General features: G+C 37.0%; 1 protein-coding gene across 1 annotated transcript in view; it reads right to left on the bottom strand.

Moving 5' to 3' along the window:
* LOC104279402 (calcium-activated potassium channel subunit alpha-1-like) overlaps positions 1-19,182 on the bottom strand; it is a gene marked incomplete at its 5' end in the record, with an annotated part of 104,638 nt that overhangs the window by 41,112 nt on the left and 44,344 nt on the right. Inside the window, 3 exons of the mRNA XM_009876676.1 lie at positions 7,753-7,945; positions 11,147-11,371; positions 14,330-14,453. Of these exons, the coding sequence (XP_009874978.1) occupies positions 7,753-7,945; positions 11,147-11,371; positions 14,330-14,453 (542 nt within the window). The remainder of the gene's footprint in view (positions 1-7,752; positions 7,946-11,146; positions 11,372-14,329; positions 14,454-19,182) is intronic.

The raw sequence follows: 19,182 nt of genomic DNA, 5'->3' as shown, positions 1-19,182 counted from the left end.
GGAAGAAGCAAGGCATCAGATTGTAAACTTGCCAGGGCAAAGGCCATATTTTATTCTTGTATATATCAGGACTATGACAACAAGCTCTTAATCCCATCTAGAACTCCAGTGTGCTACCATAAAATAAATAACATCTATCAGCTGATCCATCTAATTTTTTTTAAATCATGTGCATGTTGCAGAAAGGTAATACTAAGTTATTTATCACAGTGACTTAATCTTCAAAAATTAGATTTTTTTCTTTGTGAGTAAATGGTGATAAGAGACGTGCTGGGAAGCTAGGATACTCCTATCTGATTTTTTTCAGTTACAAATTTCATTAATCAGTATCGTCATTCTTTATTTTGAAAAATAGTAATGAAACTGAACTACGACAAGCATTTCAAAGTTCAGTTAAACAACAGTCAGCCAGTAGAAAATTTTGTTAATTGGATTACTATTTTTCTCATTTAGAACAAATGATGCTAGCAAAGATACAAGGAGCATTCAGAAACACAGGATAAAAACATCCTTAATCAGGTGTAACTTCTACACTGAACTATCAGTCCTGACAAACCAAAATTAGCCTAAATTACTTTGATTTGCAAACACACAGACAAATCTTAAGTGATGAAAAGATTAAAGTTAGTGTCATAGCTCACTTTAACACTTAAAAAATTACCCCAAATATTTATTTTTAATATTATATCTACATTTAATATTTTACATTTACTTATATGCTTTCCTAAGGAGGATAAGTAACTCCTTAAACTCTGACATTATTTAGAGGGAATGAGTCTGATATTTTGTATTTGAAAGTAAGGCTCTTTATTTCTACATTTTCATGTAATATAACAAATTAAACATAGGAAACAGTGCTGGAGTTGCTACAGAATACTGAATTCTGAAACAGCCTAGACCGTAACTGCATCAACAATTATCAAATCCTGCATTCTGAAATCTTCACTTAAAAACTTTATCTTATTACTATAATGTAAGAGAAATACCATTCAACATTCCCCAAAAAAACCCTCCTTCAGGAATAAAACTAGTTTTGAACTTATAACAAACATCTCTAATAGAATTACAATACAGTTATCTCTGAAACAGTGAGACAGAACCTTTGCTAACGAAGCATTTCAGACAGTACTTATCCTTCTCCCTTGCACAAGAATTTTCTCTCATTTCTAATCCTGATAATACTATTGTTATTCTCTCTCTTTTGACAACATTTCAGAGATAAATCAATTGATTGGTAGAGGTGAAAAAGAATATATTACCTGCAAACACAATGGAATTTAGACCTCTTCAACAGGAAATTTTTTGCAGCATATTGCAAGAGTAGGTCCATCAAAAATTGTAATAATGTAAGAATTAATCAGCAGCTTGTGAAATAAATATAACAAAACTCAAGGGTTAAGTGGTTTTGTCTTCAACTGGAATTTAAGTTAGCTCCAACAAAAATCAATAATGAAAAGAGATTTTTGAAGAAACTGGATCAAATGCAACTAAACCTGTAAAAGGTTATTTTAGTTTATGCAATCTGTTACACTTGAAAGTCAGTCTGTAAAATTCTGTGTATGTTTACTTATAAGATTTTCCCTAGAAGAATCCTGCCATGATAAACGAGATGTATTACCCAGGAGTTCATCCTCTCTTTATTTTTTTCTCTTTTTTCTTTCTTACTGGAGGATCTATTACAAGAACTGTAAATGAAGGCCCTAAAAAGATCTCTCATATCTTGAAATAGTGTTCCTAGGGAAAATTGTTATAAGTCGGAATCATTCAGAAACAACTGCAACTGTTACTATGCTGAAATACATCTATACCTTGATGTACCGTGATCTGTCTTGTAAAGTCCATAGAAAAAAATGGTACTATAGAGCCTCTCCTTTCTGTACTTTAGATCTGCTTGGAGCCATAAGATCACTTTTCTTTATTGTTTAGTAAGTGTTTTTTAATGAAATGTACTGCTGTTACTATATAGGACTCAAAATAAGATCTATATCACTCTCCAATAAAAGAAAATTATTGAGTTGGATATCTAAAGTTACTACCCAGAGGCTACCCTGGCACAGAATTTATAAATCTCTAAGCAGTTAAGTATAATTGTCTTTCTGGGTTTTGGGAAGAAAGCCAAATAGCAGGTTTAGTTACAACTGAAGAAAAACATTTTGTGTTGGACTCTCTTCATCTGGTGGCTAAAACAAGTGAAATTCCCACAATGTAAGACTGAAAGAAAAGATAAGAAATACAAAACCTAAACAGGAATGATCAATAGATGCTTCTTGAAGAAGAATCATGGAAACATCAACAGAATGAAGGAAAGGAAAACTACTGGAGCCTCCCAACACAACTGTCAAAGCACAGCCCATCCCAGACTCAATCTTCCTGGGCACTTTAGAAAAATGTTAAGCAAAAATACTTAGTATGGATCTAATATTCTTCAATCTTCTCTCTAAAATACTTGTGGATAGAACAATCTCAATATTTCAGGGGAAAGAATGAGAAACAAGAAGGATCAAGGGACAATAAAAACAACTCTCCACTATGTGAGGGTGACCTTTTTTCTCCACCATGAACATACCTCCTTACAACCCTTTCTAGAAAGACAATCAGGCAATGTTTATAAAAGGAGCTGCAAGATAAAGCCAGGACTTCACTTGTCACAAATAAGACATCTAAGTGAGGCTGTGAGTCATTTTTGTGAAGAAGTGAGCCAAACTGAATTTACAGCATTTTGTACCTCAGAAGCTGGGATATCTTAATGAGAGCGATAGTTTGCTGCAGCTACAGTGGGATACACTTTGGCCTTTCTGTCCTTGGAGTTCAGGTCTCCTAAAGGCAACAAACTGCCCTCACAATTTCCAAAATCTCATTTTCAGGACATTAGTCTGCACCCCTAACCTTTAGTAAGCCTAAGGAGTTGCCCAGTCACTTTTGAATTGCTCAGTGCAGACAGCCATGAGAATTTAACATGAGACCTTTCAACAACACAGGGCCAGTTTGAAAGAGTTTCTTGTTCTTTTCATGCAGAATTGCACTTTTTAGGTAAAGGAGACTAGCAAATCCTTCCAGAAGAGTTTGTAAGCTTCCTTCTAAAGGAATGCACCTTGCCTCCATTCACAGTTCTGTGTAGTCATGCGTTTGGTCATATGTTGCTAGACAGCTGATGATGAACATAGATTTGACAACTTATATAGTTTACTGTCATCCACTCCAGGTATTCCAGGGTCCTTTGTAGCTCTGGTCCAAAATTAATTATTTATTTTTCTATGCTTTGGAACTGTGAGCTATTTTTTTCTTCTTCAGAAGGTCAAGGCAGAGTACTCTGGTTGGTTAAGAAGCACTTCTGGCAGGGTCAGTCAGGACCCAAAGCAGGCAGACAAGAAGAAAAAAACATTGTCCCACTACTTGTAGAAGGCTTAGATAACAAATGCTACCCAGTCCAAAGGCCTGGGAATATTTTAACACTATAAGGAGACACTGGCAAGTCTTTGTTCCTGCATGGGAATGGCTCTGTGCATATTAAGTTCAACTTGAACTAGTAACAAGAAAATCCTTTGTTAATATAAACCAGATTAATTCAGCAGACTTTCTTCCAGCTGTTAACTTAATCTGTTGGAAATTGCCATCCCTGCTGTTGCAGAACTCTCCCTATCAGGAAGCCTCGCTGTCATATGTCCACCATCCTGTTCCTTCTACAAGGCCTTTCCTCTTGGACTGCATCTGGATTCAGTTATTGGTGTAATGCTACATCCCAGACTGGAAAGGGCATATTTGTATGGATATGGGTTGGCTAGTGATGAATGTTTATATGACAAGGACTGAAAGTGACTTTGATGTTAAAGTAGGTGAGGGAGGGGCTCTAGGGAAAAGGGAATAAAATCCCCAAATATGTAGGTTCTTTTTCTGCTACCAACTTAGAAAAAACGAGTTATAAATACGGCCCTGTGTTTCAGCACTGGTCAATCATTATGGTTTATATCACGATTAAACAAATTTTCATCCTGCTTCTTGTACTAGTGTCATGTAGGTGATGCTGAAGTGAAGTAATCACAGACAAAAACTGTAAAGATCCTATCAGTTAAATTACTGTATTGTTTTTTCCTCTTCAGAGACACAAACATAAATTATATATCAGGTTTTCATATGAGATTCCACTGCTTAGCAACAACAGTTATACTGTCTTATTACATAGAAAAGTGTTGAAGTTTAAGGCTGGGCCAGCCACTAAACTTTGAGAGATGCTCTCTGTGATCATTCTACCATCCTCCTGGGAGGATAACAGGAGAACCAGGAAGAGAGGTTGAAAGTTTTAAGGTTGAAAAAAAATACCTTGAAGTGGTTTAATGAAAAAAATACTAATAGTATCAGTGAGGATATCGAACTATACACGTACAAGGATACAGATATGCTCGAAGACACAAGATAATATGTTAATATGGGACCCATGCCTTCCAGAGGACAATAAGGTCCTGAGCAGGAAAAGAAAGTCCCAGGCTGGACTCGGCAGCAAATGCTAGAACTCAAGCATCAAGTCCTGATAACAGTTCCAAAGAAAGAGAAAAGGAGCTGTGCTTCTGCCACCCAGGGTGGGGAGGGGCAGGGAAAGACAACCTGGACTGTCGAATGGTGCTCCTCTGCAGCGTGAAAACAGGATACTTGGAACACAACCAGCACAGGAGCAATGACAAAAACTGGTGACACCAAAATAGGCACCAAGAAGCCCCAGGGCTCTGTTTAGGGGCCCTTATATACTGAGCACCATGGGAAGGAACACCATGATTGGTCCATTTGGGTCACCTGACCCAGCCTCTCCTCCCCATAGGCACACCTGCATGCATCCCCCACTGACTGCCACCAGTGCCAGCAGCCCCAGAGAACATTTGTCGTGGTGCTCTCAAACCAGGACAAATAGCAAGAGTAAGATTGCATTGCTAATTCCCTCGCCAAAAAATCTTGCATCTTAGCCCATATGCTTCTCAGGCTGTTCACATACTTTTTTTTGTTTACACACTTTTCAACACCCTGTCACAGGTCAACTGACATTCTTCCACATACCCAGGTTTTGTAATGTCCATGTTTCCTATGATCAGTAACAGGAGTCAGAAAAAAGAACATCATGGAACATTCTTTCAAAGGATGCTGTTGGTGAGGAATATCTTAATGCAAAATCATACATTCAGATCTAGAAAAATTCAGATGGGTGATACTTAAGGTTTGTACCAGCTAGTTTCTTAAATACGTCAAATAATAAAAAAATATTTAAGCAAAAGTAAAATGACAACTTGCTCTGTAAATAAAGGTATTTAATCGCCAGTAAGGAGCTGTGAGGGGGTTCTAGCATGTTGCTTGTTGACCAGCAAAAGTTGAATCACCTAGTTTATATAATTGTCATGATAGTCACATCTACCATACGTTAAAGCTGCATTTCATAGACAAAAATGTCACACAACATAATTTTCAGTAAAGTTTGTGCTATCTACTGATCTAATTGTTTCTGACAGCCTAACCATTGCATTCAAGGTCTTTCATGAAAATTTACTGGACTGAAAGCAATGCAACCAATACAGGAGTCGTAGATACCATAAGCAGAGAAATTAGTGGGAAGATAATTATTTTCTGAAGCAACTGGTTTTGGAAGATTCCCTCCCTAATCAGTGCTTCCAACTAAAAGAGGTTGCTGGTTACCTGCCTTATGCTATACCATGTTTCCCCAGAAAAGCTACAAAAATCCCTTTTTTATTTACATGAAGATTGATATTTACCTGAAGAAATGTCCAAAATTTCTAAGTACGCACTAACCTATTGTGCCTCTGCTTCTCTGCATCAGTAACACTGAATAGGGCTGAAGGGATCTGGATCATGGCCTCAGTCTATGATTCCTGATCTATAGGGGCTATGCTGTAGCAGCAACCTGGATATTATAGAATCATCAAACAACTCAGGCTGGAACGGATATCAGAGGGTCTCTAGCCTGACTTCCTGCTCAAAAGGGTCAGCTATGAGGTCAGATCAGATTCTGCAGGGATTTAAGTCAGTCTTCTTCTCCAAGAAGAGAGTGTTAAAAAATGGCAGGTGTTCATGTGGTGCACAAGACTGTTATATTGCTAGGTTTTTGCATTCTCATTCAGGGATGGTCTAAAATCCAGTGTACTCCCAGAGATAAAAGGCAGCAGTCAAGTGTTGGAAATGCCACTAGCCTCTGAGCAAAGTCAGCAGAAGGAAATTCTCTCAGACTGCCCATGCTCAAGAACAGAAAGGAAGGGAGGAAAGGAATGAGACAGATTCTATTTCTTGATTTTAATTATGCACATGATAGGAGACTGAGAGAGACCCACCAAAGAACAGCCAATAGTCTGGTAGTAAAAGTACACATTTGGGTTTGAGATATAAAATTTCACATCTGAGGTCTAAATCAGCAAAACAAGGAACCTCCATATCTGTGTTCCACTTCAGCAATGAGTTTCCTAATCACAACTGTAAGTTATCACAGAGTGAACAAGTCAGACTCACAAATGTTTAAGTGAAGAACTTTTAACACATTTGGGCTTATAGTCCTTCCAGGCCAAAGATTTGAAATTTCAAACATGCATGGGATTGAAAAAACACTTCCTTCATCTTCTTCTTTAAATCTACTTATTATCCAGATAATGGCTGAAAATTTCAAACTTTTAGTTTTCTGGCACAATGTAATTCCAGTATTAAATTCTACAGTTGTGTTGCAGATTCTAAAAAAGAATTTTCAACATTCTAGAAGTTTCCATATGCAAGAAGTTACACAGCTGACTCTGATTTTTGGCTCATAATTCTTCTTTCCTGATTAGAGTGTAAAGAAGAAAAAATGAACTTAATCTTAGTTCTCAGAGCCCTTGAGGGAAAACTACCTCTAGGTCAGGCTCATGGGGAAATTGTAGACCAAAGCACTATCCTTTCTACACGTACATTTATGCTAGATCCAGAGGGAATATTTACTGCAGCACTTAATAGGTTTATCAAAAGTAGGACTACATAAGTCACAAGAACCTTCAGGGATGGAAAGATGATTGTTTTTACACTGATGGTCTTTGCCAGGGCGCTTATGACTGCTTTGCAGCTGCTTTGCACAAGCACAGTTGGTGTAAAATAGCCTTTGGCTACCTATGAATCAGTCCTCTACTCCAAGCAAAAACTGAAGGATTTTGTCCAATGTCCTTAAATGGGATGAGTATACCTCAAACCACGGGAAGAAATCAACTTTGAGTTAATTCTAAGTGGCTTTTTGAGCAAGAAGACACAGGGACTGTAAAGAAAATTCAGAAATCTTGTTCTTTTTATTTTACTTTCTGGCTTTTATTACTCAGCTCTTTTTCTCTGTGGTTGCAATGTACTTTATATATAAAAAAAGAAATCTTTTAAGACAGAAGCTTCAAGTATTCTGAAGTGAGTGTGAGTTAGTCTTGGCTATGTAACAGCAACTGCCCTGGTAAGAATGCCACAGAGCAGGACAGGGTGAGAAAGCAAAGATTTTACATATACTTGTAGGAAAATATTAAAATGAGAAAAAAATGCCAATATCATGTTCATTCATTTTTCCTCTGCAAGATGTGCTTTGTGATGTAGCAGAGAAAGTACGTGACTATCTCTTTAAAAGCCATCATACCAATCAGCAGGTTTAACTGTCAAGCAAGCTGATGTAGGGCTCTTTGAATTACTGAGTGAGGGATATTCTTCCTGCCAGGTCCTGTCCCCTGTAGGCACTGCAGAGAAGTATTATAGGGCAGTCCTTACCTTGGGAATTAGCCTGCAAGACCCCAATGCTGTCATCAAACTGCATAGATTTGATGTTGAGTGACGCCAAGATGCATTCCTTGTCCTGCAGCGAAGCATCATCAATATTATTCTGATTGGCTGACAGGATAACGCACATGTCGCAGAGGTTGATGTTGACAGCCCTTAAATCAGCCCGACTTAATGGTGTACCCTTCGGCACAGAGAAAAAAAAAAGGGGGGGGGGAGCAGGAGAGGAAAAAAAGAAAAACAAATTAAAGATTGAGAAGGAGCTTTGGGAAATTATTTAACAAGTATCTTTTTTATGCTCTGACATTAAGCCGGTCTAACTATGTGCCAGGGAATAGGGGACGTGTGCTAATCTAAAGGGTAGTTGGTGCTGATGGCAGCATTTTAGGTTCAGTCTCAATACTCAGTCAAGCTATTACTAACAAACAAGAAACAGGAATAATGCCAGCATTCTACATCTCATCGGTGACTTGAAATTGTCTTGATTTAAATTGCTATCATGTGGCAACCTCTGGCTCTCTGAATATAACAAGGGGTGTGTTTTAACTGTCTATTTGAGTCACAATGGTCTTGGGAAAAAAGAATAGCAATTTAAACAGGAAAGCATTATGTGTCCTACACATCTGAAATGCAATCAGGATAAAGCTATTTTTTTCTACCTGAAGCAATACACCGAAAAGGTTAATCCTTTTCAATGTATGTTTTTGGTACTTCTAGAAGGAAAACACATTGATCTTCAAAGATGTGTGATTAAACTCTTTGAAACAGACACAAGACTTTATCTTAATGGGCACAACTCATGAAACATTCCCGGCTTCCACAATTCTCAGTTAGAGAATGCAATAATTAAAATGAAATGTTGTGGTAGTCCGTGGGGGTTTTTTCATAGTTAACACAACCGAGACATGACACTTAATCCATTATTGTTTCGTTCAAATGTAACACTTGCCTTTCACATCCAACAGTTTATATGTCTAGTTACAGAAAAGTCTATGTTATGGGGGCTGCAAGGTCCAGGGGAAAAAAAAACCAAAGCAATTTTTGTATAGAAAATAGATTCTGCTCTGCTGCCTCACATGGTTTCATACCCAAAGACCCTAATGATGATGAGGAAACTAAGCTGTCCCCTTGTCACACAGCGACTTTCATAAAACCAAGTCAAGACCCTACTCTTCCATCTCCTGATCACTCATGGTGAACATCTGAACTCCACTGAGAATATTCAATGCAAAAGTGAATTTAAAATGTGCAAAGTGAAGGTAGAACTCAATTCTCATTCAGTAGTTGCCACCTAGTTTTAGATACCAGCCTGACTTTTCAATTTACTTTCAATAATTTGAGGTATGAGACCTTGTGGAAAACATTATATATCACATAGATATGATTCAGTTATAAAGTACTCAAAAGGTAGGATATGATTATTCTTGCCACCTTAATTCTGCCCTTTACGTCTGTACTGTGCATCAAGTGAAGCAGGATTCCTGTGGGGAAAAATAATACGTGATCATGTAATTAATTAAAAGCCTACTCCTAATGATTTTATGCAAAGGGACAGAATTAAGGTTGCCTGAGGATATTTAAAATTGGCATTTGCCTACTTTTTAAGAGTTTACTCAGCAGTTCAAATGCCTCTTTTAATACAGACTTTTAAAATGAAATTACCACTTTTTTTTTTAAACAGAACAAATGTTTTTATATTCAGCTGTAACCACATCCCCATCAGGTATCAGCAGCAAGTTTTACCTCGTGAATCAAAGAACAGAGAAGTAGGAAATGAGTTTGAGTGGTCTCCCTTTAACACATGATTCCTACCAGTATGATCTCAGAAACTTCAGTAGACTTTTAAATTAAGAATTAATCAGATCAGAATAATGCTGATATTTTTAACTTTATATCACTGTTTTGAACCTCATAGGCTGAAAATAAAAAAGAAGAAAAAGAAAAAGCAGTAATGATGTCTGTGTAAGTCTTCAGCACCTTTGACTACAATTCCTTTATGTAGTCTGTATTTTTAAAGATGCATTAAGCATTAGCTGTTTAAGTTGAAATTAATCCAAAACAATTCTAAATTTGGACACAAACTGGGGAAGGGAAAGCTGGTGTACATTTCTTTAATGCCTTTTCAGAATTCAGAATTGACACTTTACAAAAACACATTATAATATATATACACACATTATATACTGGATAGTTTAGAAGTAGTAGCTAGATTCTACTCTGCTCCACAGTTCAACAGTATTATTAATTTAATTCTGATTCCTCAGTCTTTATCTTTCACAGTGACTGGAATTAAAAGCGATTGGCAGGAAGAGGAGGATATTAACTGACCAAATCTGATATTGACACCATTTTTGTGACAGCAGAAAATCTTGTGACACCATCTGTTGGATCAGTTTACAGAAAAAAGCCAAGGGCTAACACTAAAACTGCATTTACAGTAACAAAGACCTACAGCCGAATTAATCAAAAAGTGAAGGCAGTCTTTCCATTCTATAGCTATTTTTACAATTATTCAGTTTAGGTTACATCCATCATTGATTCATTTACTTTTTTAACTCCTGAAATGTAATTATTAAGAACATACAACTTCATAATTTTGCATTTTGATAAAAACATCCATGACTTTACTCTGTCACGTACAGAGCATTCTCTTTTGTACTTATACAGTGGGCTTTTCTTCCTCCTGCCTATATCTTTGTGGGTCATTTATAGCTATGACCATCTAAAATTACTAGCTTGGAGGGCTTAATTTGTTCATTATGGAGCTCATGTTTCTAAAATTTGAGCACATGAGTGAATGATAATGATGTATAGGAGAAAAAGGACCTCTGTGTTGTGGTTTTAGTGGTTGTCCCTACTAAAATCAATAGGAACTTCTCATTGATTTCAACAGGGTCAGGCTTTTGCCTACTTCCACACATGGCGGGATTTTGCACTGAAATGCTATGGCAATGCTCCTTATAAAGTAGGCTAACCTACAGGAAGTATTTATGAATACAAATAGATATTATGTAGAGTAACAATAATTTTTTTCCAAAGGTTTTGTGGGTATAAATACCACCATAAATAACTACTGTCATTCTGTCAGGGAAATCACAACATCAGAACCGGCTACATGCAGTGAATGTTCAATATACAACACAGCTAACACATCTGATAGCAGCTGAAATTCATCCGATGAGGATGACAAGAAACCAAACACAGCAGCAAATATTTTCTAATAAGGTCTCACAGGGCTTTGTTTTCATAGACACAGTAAAGGGAAAATCTAAGTCCTGAGGCCTATAAGCAGAGAAAAGTAAAAAAAGCCTAAGATCAAAGTCAATATGAATCTGTCCAGTTGGTGTCCTAAATAACAGTATCAATAATATGGCTTTGGACTTACAGGCAAGATTGAAACCTTGGGGAAGTTATGCAGTGTCTCCCATTCCCTTCTCAGGTATTCAAGTGAACCCACAAACACAATGTGCTTGAGTTCATGGTAGTGAAAGTTGCTGGCTCGTAATGGCATCACTAAATTTCTTAATCCAATCAAAGCAGATTTAACATCCCCAAATATGCAAACGACTACATGCCCACTTAAAACTGTCATCGCTGCTTCACTTCGAGTCTAAAAAAAAAAAAAAAAAAAAAAAAAAAGTAAAAAAAAAAAAAAAAAAAAAAGACAAGGGAGAAATGAAACAAAGGGAAGTTTAAATCATATATTGAGTTTTAAATCAGGAAAAACACAACTGTCAATATTGTTCATGCACAAAGAAGCAGTTTGATAATAGCTGTTCATTTTACCCGTATTTATCCTTCATTAAACATGCTCAGCAGAAGAAAACTTCGCTCTTGTTTGCAAATCCTTCACTGTTCAGGAAGACATTGTACTGGACTAAATTTTTGTCCTGTGCATGTTTCTACACATGTGGTTTAAGATTCTGGTTACAATCAAAGTATTAAGAGTTTAGCTAAGAACAGAATTTGGACTACTATGCATTTAGCCATTGGAAGGATTATAGAAAAGAGATGCAAAACCATGCCTTAGCTGATGAATTACCAGTGGGGATTTTTCAGGATCAATCTGAAAAGGAAAATGTGAGCACCTAATCGTCTTAGTAGGGCTTTGTGGTATTATGCGTATCTTGTGAATTGAGGACCGTGTTCTCCTAAGAGTCAAAGTTCTTACTTTAGGACAAGCTGCTACTACTCTGAGAAGCAATCAAAGAACCCTCTACCCCACTCCGCTTTACAGTGGATGCCCACCATACTCTATAAGACTAAATAATGCACAAGATTGTGACTAATATCAACTTTCCAGGCCCACTGGACTTCCTAAGTTGTTGAATAGATAGAAGCAAAAAAGTCTCATGAAGAACATTTGAATGATGTTCAAAATTATCTTCTTGTCTCAGTGACAATAGTAAATTTCTGCACTAATTTCATCAGTAGTAATGTCACTTGAGCAGGCAACTCAAACACCAAGATGATTAAATAAAGTCATTAAGAAAAAAATGACCTTCATTTCTGGAGCCAGTCTTAGCATTATTGCACTCCATTGCAGATCCACTGATATATTGCCAAGCAATTGTACAGTCAGAACCATTACATAGAAATTTTGTACAATGGTGATAATGGTGACAATGGTGAACTGCAATTTTTCCGCCAGACTTATCTATAATATACATCCTTTTTTCTAATTATAGAAGCATGGCAATGTGCAATAGAGATTGCAATATGCAGCCGAGGTGTTCACTATGTAAGAAGAACAGGAACTCTAATTAGAAGTCTTCTCATCAGTTAAAAAATACATAAGCTTTCAATTTCTCTGGGGCAATTATCCTGATTTTCACACAACTCTATCAAGAGAGTGGCCTTGGCCCTTCAAACCACACATAACATAAGCCAATGCTCAAGTAAAGCATATGAGTCGTCCCATGCCTCTGGGTCAGGAATACTGAGAGACCCAAGTCTTGAAGAAATTATGTGTCCAACTTAGAACACAGAGATCAAGTCTTGAAAGAAATTATGTAAAAAATGTCTGCAGTCTGTCTGTATGCAGCTATGTAGATTTGATGGTATGTCAAATAAAGTCATTAATACCTAATATTGTTGGAATCTCACAGGGACAAAACAGACCTTGAGAAGTTCTCTTCTGATTGAGGGACCATCAAGTATCAATTAGAAGACAACCAGGGAAATCCCATCATCTTCAAATTATGTACTCATTTGTACTTGTGTGGTCTCTGAGGACAGCATTAAATTTGCATGACTATGACTGTAGACATAAATTGTGGACTGTGAGTTTGAAAAGGAGTAGGGAAGCATTTTTCTGGCAGAATCTTTATTGGCGATGATACATGAAGAGAAAGAACCTAGCCAGACTTACAGATTCACAGGCTGGCAGGGGGTAAAATTAACATGACATCACCAAGGGATGAATAGTGAGGCACTCCACAGCACCATTTTTGGAGAAATACTTTTCTAAGTGGGACAGCATGCAAAAGTTTTCGGTTAAAATGTTTAGAGCATAAAGGAAGATTTCTATCTCTGTCACAAAGTATTGTACAGCAGGACTGTCCCTCCTTGTCTGCTGAATACATATAAATGCATGCTATTTCAGGCTGTTCAGCCAAACTCCATCTCACAGCTCAGACTCTAGAATTTGGAATTTACTTGCTTGACTGTTTAAACATGATATTGCAATTCCAGGCAATGTCACAGTTATTACAGAAACCCCTGAGAAGAAGTGGAGACAAGCTTTTAACCCGTGACTGCGAGAATAAACTGGGGCTGCCACCATCATCGGCTACACCACACCACAGTGCAGGAAAATCTGAGAGAGCCAGCTCAGGAAAAGCTTTACAAAGTGTGACAAAGTGAAGATCCACCGGGGAGTTCATTTCAAACATCATCAGTTTTGTGTACGAGATCTGGAGTTAGTTACTTGTTACCTTTAGGTATGAGTACATGAACACAAGTGGCACAAACTTTCATCGAGTAAAATAGACTGTGATAGGCCCTCTAATTATTTTTAATGACTCGAGTCAGTTTGATGGTTTCCCCAGTCAAACAAACAAAGCAAACATAGACTAGGCTCACTACAACATCCTGGAAAGGCAGAGTAGTACTACTACTACTTACTCTGGCCTATTTAGGCATCTTGAAATGCTGGAAATTGAAAGAGAATTTCTAAGAGAGAAAAATTCACATCAATAAATAAGAGAAAATGCAAATCAACACTTGCCTGTATTAGAATTGTAATGGCCTTGTGTAAAGAGATAAACTGAGTATGTAAACTTAAGTATTTCCAATCTCAATTCTCTAAAGATTTCAACCAAATACGCAAATTTCAGCTTATAAAAAACAAATTCTCTGTTTTGCACCAGTTTTCACTGTTGCACTTGGCATGCAGATTTATATAAGCATAATTCTTTAACCAAAATTATTCATTTTCATCACGCTGTGTTTCTGATTTCAATATGTCGTATTTAATGATAGTAGAGATTTATTTATTAATCTATTAGATATCAGTTCTACGGTTCAAATAACTTCTTTTCAAACATAATTCATCATCAATACCTACCAAAATGACCTTTTCAATGTCCTTGGCTGGACACCAATGAAACATCCCTGTAGAGTCGTATTTTTTCACATTGGCATCCATATTGTCAATCTGCTCATTGCCAGGAATTAACAAGGGGTCATGCCTGGGGAAAAACAAGTTGAGGACAACATAAGTGGAAAATATTATGAATTATGGATGGAAATATATCCCAAGAGCTGTGTACAAAGAGGGATAAAAGTAAAAAACCTGAATATTTACACTTTAACATGCTTTCAGTGCGGGCACTTTTAAACAAAAGCTGAAAAAAAAAACTGTTAGTTTTTTAATTTTGGGTATGTTTCAAACACTTTCTATATTCTTTCTACACCAATAACCATTTAATTTTAAACAGGGCTTTGTGACACCCTCACATCCATAAAAGTTTTTTTTTTTCTTTCCAGTTTCACCCCTCCAAAATAAATATCAAAGTTGCTATTAGCATCTGCAGTGAAGTAGAATAGATAGGAACAGAGCCCCATGCTGACTGACTGGCATAAGTATGGAAAGCCAATTACTTGCTTTTACCACATACAACTTCTGACGTGATGCTCTTCGCAGTAAAAGCTTTAACAGGCTGCACTTTAAATATTTTAGCAATTTGCCCAATCATATTTTGCTTTCCCAAACTGAAGCCCTTTAAAGATTCAACAGTATGTCATTTTAGAGCAGAGTGACTAACAAATGCCCACATCTGGAATACATGATTTTAATACCAAAAAACAATGTCCATTTTCTCTGACAACTCTACCTGTAATAACCTTTTAAGTGTTTTTACAGCAAGATTTTAAAGCATAAGGCTTCTCAAAGGAGAAGCAAATAACATTTTCATAAACTTGCTCTCCACCTATGTAGTTACATCTAAGCACAGACACACACAGTTCTTTAATTTATATGTTAAAATCAAACATTAAACTAAGTACTAAGTGACTCTAACACTCTCAGACACTAGTGAGGACGCCTAAGTGATTGCATTATACAATAGCATTAGAAGGGAGACTGTATTTATAAGGCACAGGGTAAACTGACCCTAAAATCTCAAATTCAAGAAGGGAAGAGACTTTACGCAAAACTACAGTCTTTACCTAAGGTTTTTGTCATGAATGCTTGAAATATCCCAATACAGAACTGTAACATTTCAAAGAAGAAAATATTTACAACATAGGAATATGCTAAATACTCTGAGACAGGTAGCCAAATTTTCAAGCAGTTTGCCTTTTCAAGCCTGTTAAAGAAATTCCCAGCTAATGCTGAACTCTCAAAACTGGAAAGTTTACTGCTTTTAAAGCATATGAGCCAGCAGACTATGGTAAGAACCTCTCTTCTGCATTGTATACTAAAGCAGACTTTGAACATTGTGTAGGATACAGGTTAATTTACCCTCAATATAATACAATAAGTTACCATGCTTAAAACAGTTATGCTTGCACACCTAAGAAAGTTATACTCTCTAATTAGGTCAGGGCAATTAATTTGTGTCATTTTATAGCCACTGATTATATATCCATTGAAGTCAGTGGAAAATTCTCATTCATTTCACTCAAAAAGGGTCAACTCCATAGAAAGTAGCTTAAAAGAACTTGAGAAACTATAACATGTTCCACTTAAACCAGAAACTTTTTGATGCTATAAGAAAAAGCAATGCACTACATGACAAAGGCACAAGTCACAGTTTTCAGAGTTTTTTACAGTCACTCAACAGAGATACAGTTCAGTGCATTTCATCATCAACCCACTAGCAGCAGAGGAGTCTCTTGGGGATGACCTGGAGTTTCTGACCCTACTCCAGGTTTAATAATGAAAGGCCTTGCACAAGTATGCTCCTGCTTTTGTGGGAAGCAGGGGTGATTTGGTGCAAAAGCTGTACCAAAGGGTTTTGCTGTGGGATTTTGGTTGTTGCGGGTTTTTTGTTCTGTTTTATTTTTTAATTTCTAGAAAAATATCTAGGCTCTGCATTCTCCTACTCTACTCATCAGTGAGCTGCAGCCAAGGTAGTTTTGGCTGATTTAACTGTGTTGCTGCTCATAGGGCATTCCCTGCTGCTCACAGTTGTATGCGGTGCACTAAGGTCTGCAGCCACGGCTACAGTTCCATTTGAAGGTTGTAGTAATGTTCAGACAGCATTTACTGGTGCTCTATCCTAGCTATTTTTCCTGACGGAATGTGTTTCAAAATAAGAAAGTTTGCCAAAAGATTAGAAATCGTAGGGAGCTTTCACTGTGAAATGTTTTTATTTCTGTTGTTTTTGTGATTTGGCGTTTTTTTCCCCAAACTTCCACAAGACATTTCTCCATGAGCTTTTGCAGCAAAGCACTGAACAAAAACAAAGCTCCCTGATCAAACCTCCTTTTTCTTTCAGAAATCAGATGCATATAGGAAGGAATTTTCTTTTTCCCTTTCCCTCATCAGAGAAACTATAATAAATCAATTTGTAAAAAATGCCACATTTTCTAATCAGTTTCTTTACTGCTCTGAGATTTAAAGCTAAACAGATCATCTGAAGCTTTCACAAAAATGAGTATTTAGTAATACTCTAACACCAGTTACAGAAATGATACAAATTGAAAGTAATCTTCTAACAAAGCAGGTGATAACAGGTAACTGACATCAAATTATGGTCAACTGCTTTGAGGTCTAAAGCAATTTTCCGTATGTGAGTGCTTAAAGCTTAGTGTAGTTTTCATTTCAGTAAGGACTTCACATCCTAAAAGGGAATATTCAACGTAGCTTGCATCAAAGACTTATTAGAAATATAACCCATTACTATATTTTCTAGTTATTTTAGGCTTAGTCGGAGTGTGCTATCAAAGGAACAAAGAATGTGAATCATTAGATATAACTTCCCATTGAAGCTTTTAGGTAAGAAATTGTGATTTTTTTTTTTAAAGCAATCCATGCACTTATTTGCAGTATGATAAACTGTTAGGATCCTCTGCTTTGCTGCTTGGAGGATAGAAAGTGGGAGACTTAAAATAAGCAAACAGGATGGGACACATAAGAAGAGTGTGCTAATAGATATTATTGCAGTACTTTCCTCTATGAGAATGCATTATCGCCTACAAGGGAAACTGTGGTAAGACTAGCCATGCCTTGTGTTTCAGAATCTGTGGAGTTTTTAGAAGCATGCTGATTAAATTCTAATCTTCTGGGCTAAGATATTGTTTTAATCTCTCTTTGATCAATGATTTTTTTATCTTCAGCAAGGCAACCTCTGAAGATATCTATGGAGGTTGAAAACTGTTTACTACTAAAATTCAACTTTGTCCTCAGATTTTAGAACATATGCTGGCTTATGTACCTAAAAGCTGAACTGATGTTTGGACTTTGTTGGTTCGATTTTTTTTAAACAAGGTCATTTTATGAAGTAATACAATAATATAATAGTATTACTACTTTGGACATATACAGTCTCGTTAATCTGATGATCTAAACCAGCGTTGCAAACACTAAAAATTAATTAAGACAGACACACAGAGGCCAAGGCTGTCAAATCTGCCTAAGGGGTTTGGACACCCTCTTCCCATTAAAATTTATATTACGCAAAACATTACAGTTGTTGCCCTTAAAGCCAAATCATGGACTGAATATTTCTCCGCCCCCCTCACCCTTGAAGATGGTCCTGTCAAGCCATGCTTGAGTCACACTGGCAGGTTACTGTGGAAATGCTTGTATTAGTGCTGCAGCTGTGATGTTCTCCAGGGCTGTAAAGTCACCTGCTTGAAAAATTCAAATTATAGAATGAAAACCACCTTCTATCAATTAATCATAGAATGATTTGGGTTGGAAGGTAACCTCAAAGATCATCTAGTTCCAACCCCTCTGCCATGGCAGGGACATCTACTGATACCCATAGTGTTTGTTTTAATTGAGATGCTGGATTTTATGGCTTGCAACGACCCAAGCATTTCGTCATACCAGCTAGGAAAATACAGACCTGTGTAGCATGCATGGGAGAAAAGGAGCAAAAGTTACATTTCCCTCATCCATATCCCCAGTTTTAAAATAGCCTCTCGGGTTCTTATGGCAGTTATTACATATGCATGACTTAAAATGAAGAAAAAAACCCTCAGCTTTTCAAGGTTTTGAAGAGCATATAAAGCCATTTATGATCAATTAAACCTGAGGACAACACTAAATGCCATGTTACAGCTGCAACCCCAAAACACCTGCCTGGAAGACAACAGCCTAAAGCAAAACCGTAAATCCCACTTCCAGAAAACCAACTGCGAGGAAGTCATCATTACATTTTAAAGAGCACTGCTTTCCTAGCACACATTTGTAACTTCTTCAAACTTATTTACTTGGAGTTTTTGAGTCTGGAACTTGTGAGTCATGACTGAGGATGGACAGAACTGAAAAGATCATTGGGGGCCAAATGGCTGCTTCATAAAATGACTATTGTTTAGCATACTGTCTCATTCTGTCACCTATGTCTTAAGCCTCTTGCTATCATTCATATGCAATTGAGTATAAGAGCAACGTACCCTCACTGATCTGCAGGGAACTGCTCTGTATGTCGAGCACTGGGAACAAGAAGACTCTATGACCAGCAGGGACCTTGCTGTTGTTTGAAAATAAACTGTAATGTACTAGTCTTTGCACAGCAGTAAAACAATAGCCACTTTTTATTCTGCTCTCCAATAAAATCCTCCTTGTATATAATCAATGGCAAAACCCCTGGGAGCAACACAAGTCCTCTTTAACCTGTGCTAGACAAAGAATACAGTTATGCTTTTCTTGGGTAGGTTTTGCCCACAAAAAGATGTTTAGCAGTCTCCTGCTCAAGATTCAGGGACTTAAAACTCACCACGTGCATGGTCCAGAAATTCTGAATT

Source organism: Apaloderma vittatum, unplaced genomic scaffold (assembly GCF_000703405.1).
Source record: "Apaloderma vittatum isolate BGI_N311 unplaced genomic scaffold, ASM70340v1 scaffold5619, whole genome shotgun sequence".
Lineage (NCBI taxonomy): Eukaryota > Metazoa > Chordata > Aves > Trogoniformes > Trogonidae > Apaloderma > Apaloderma vittatum.
Note: the sequence above shows the minus strand (reverse complement) of the source record. Positions and strands in the feature narration are given on the sequence as shown.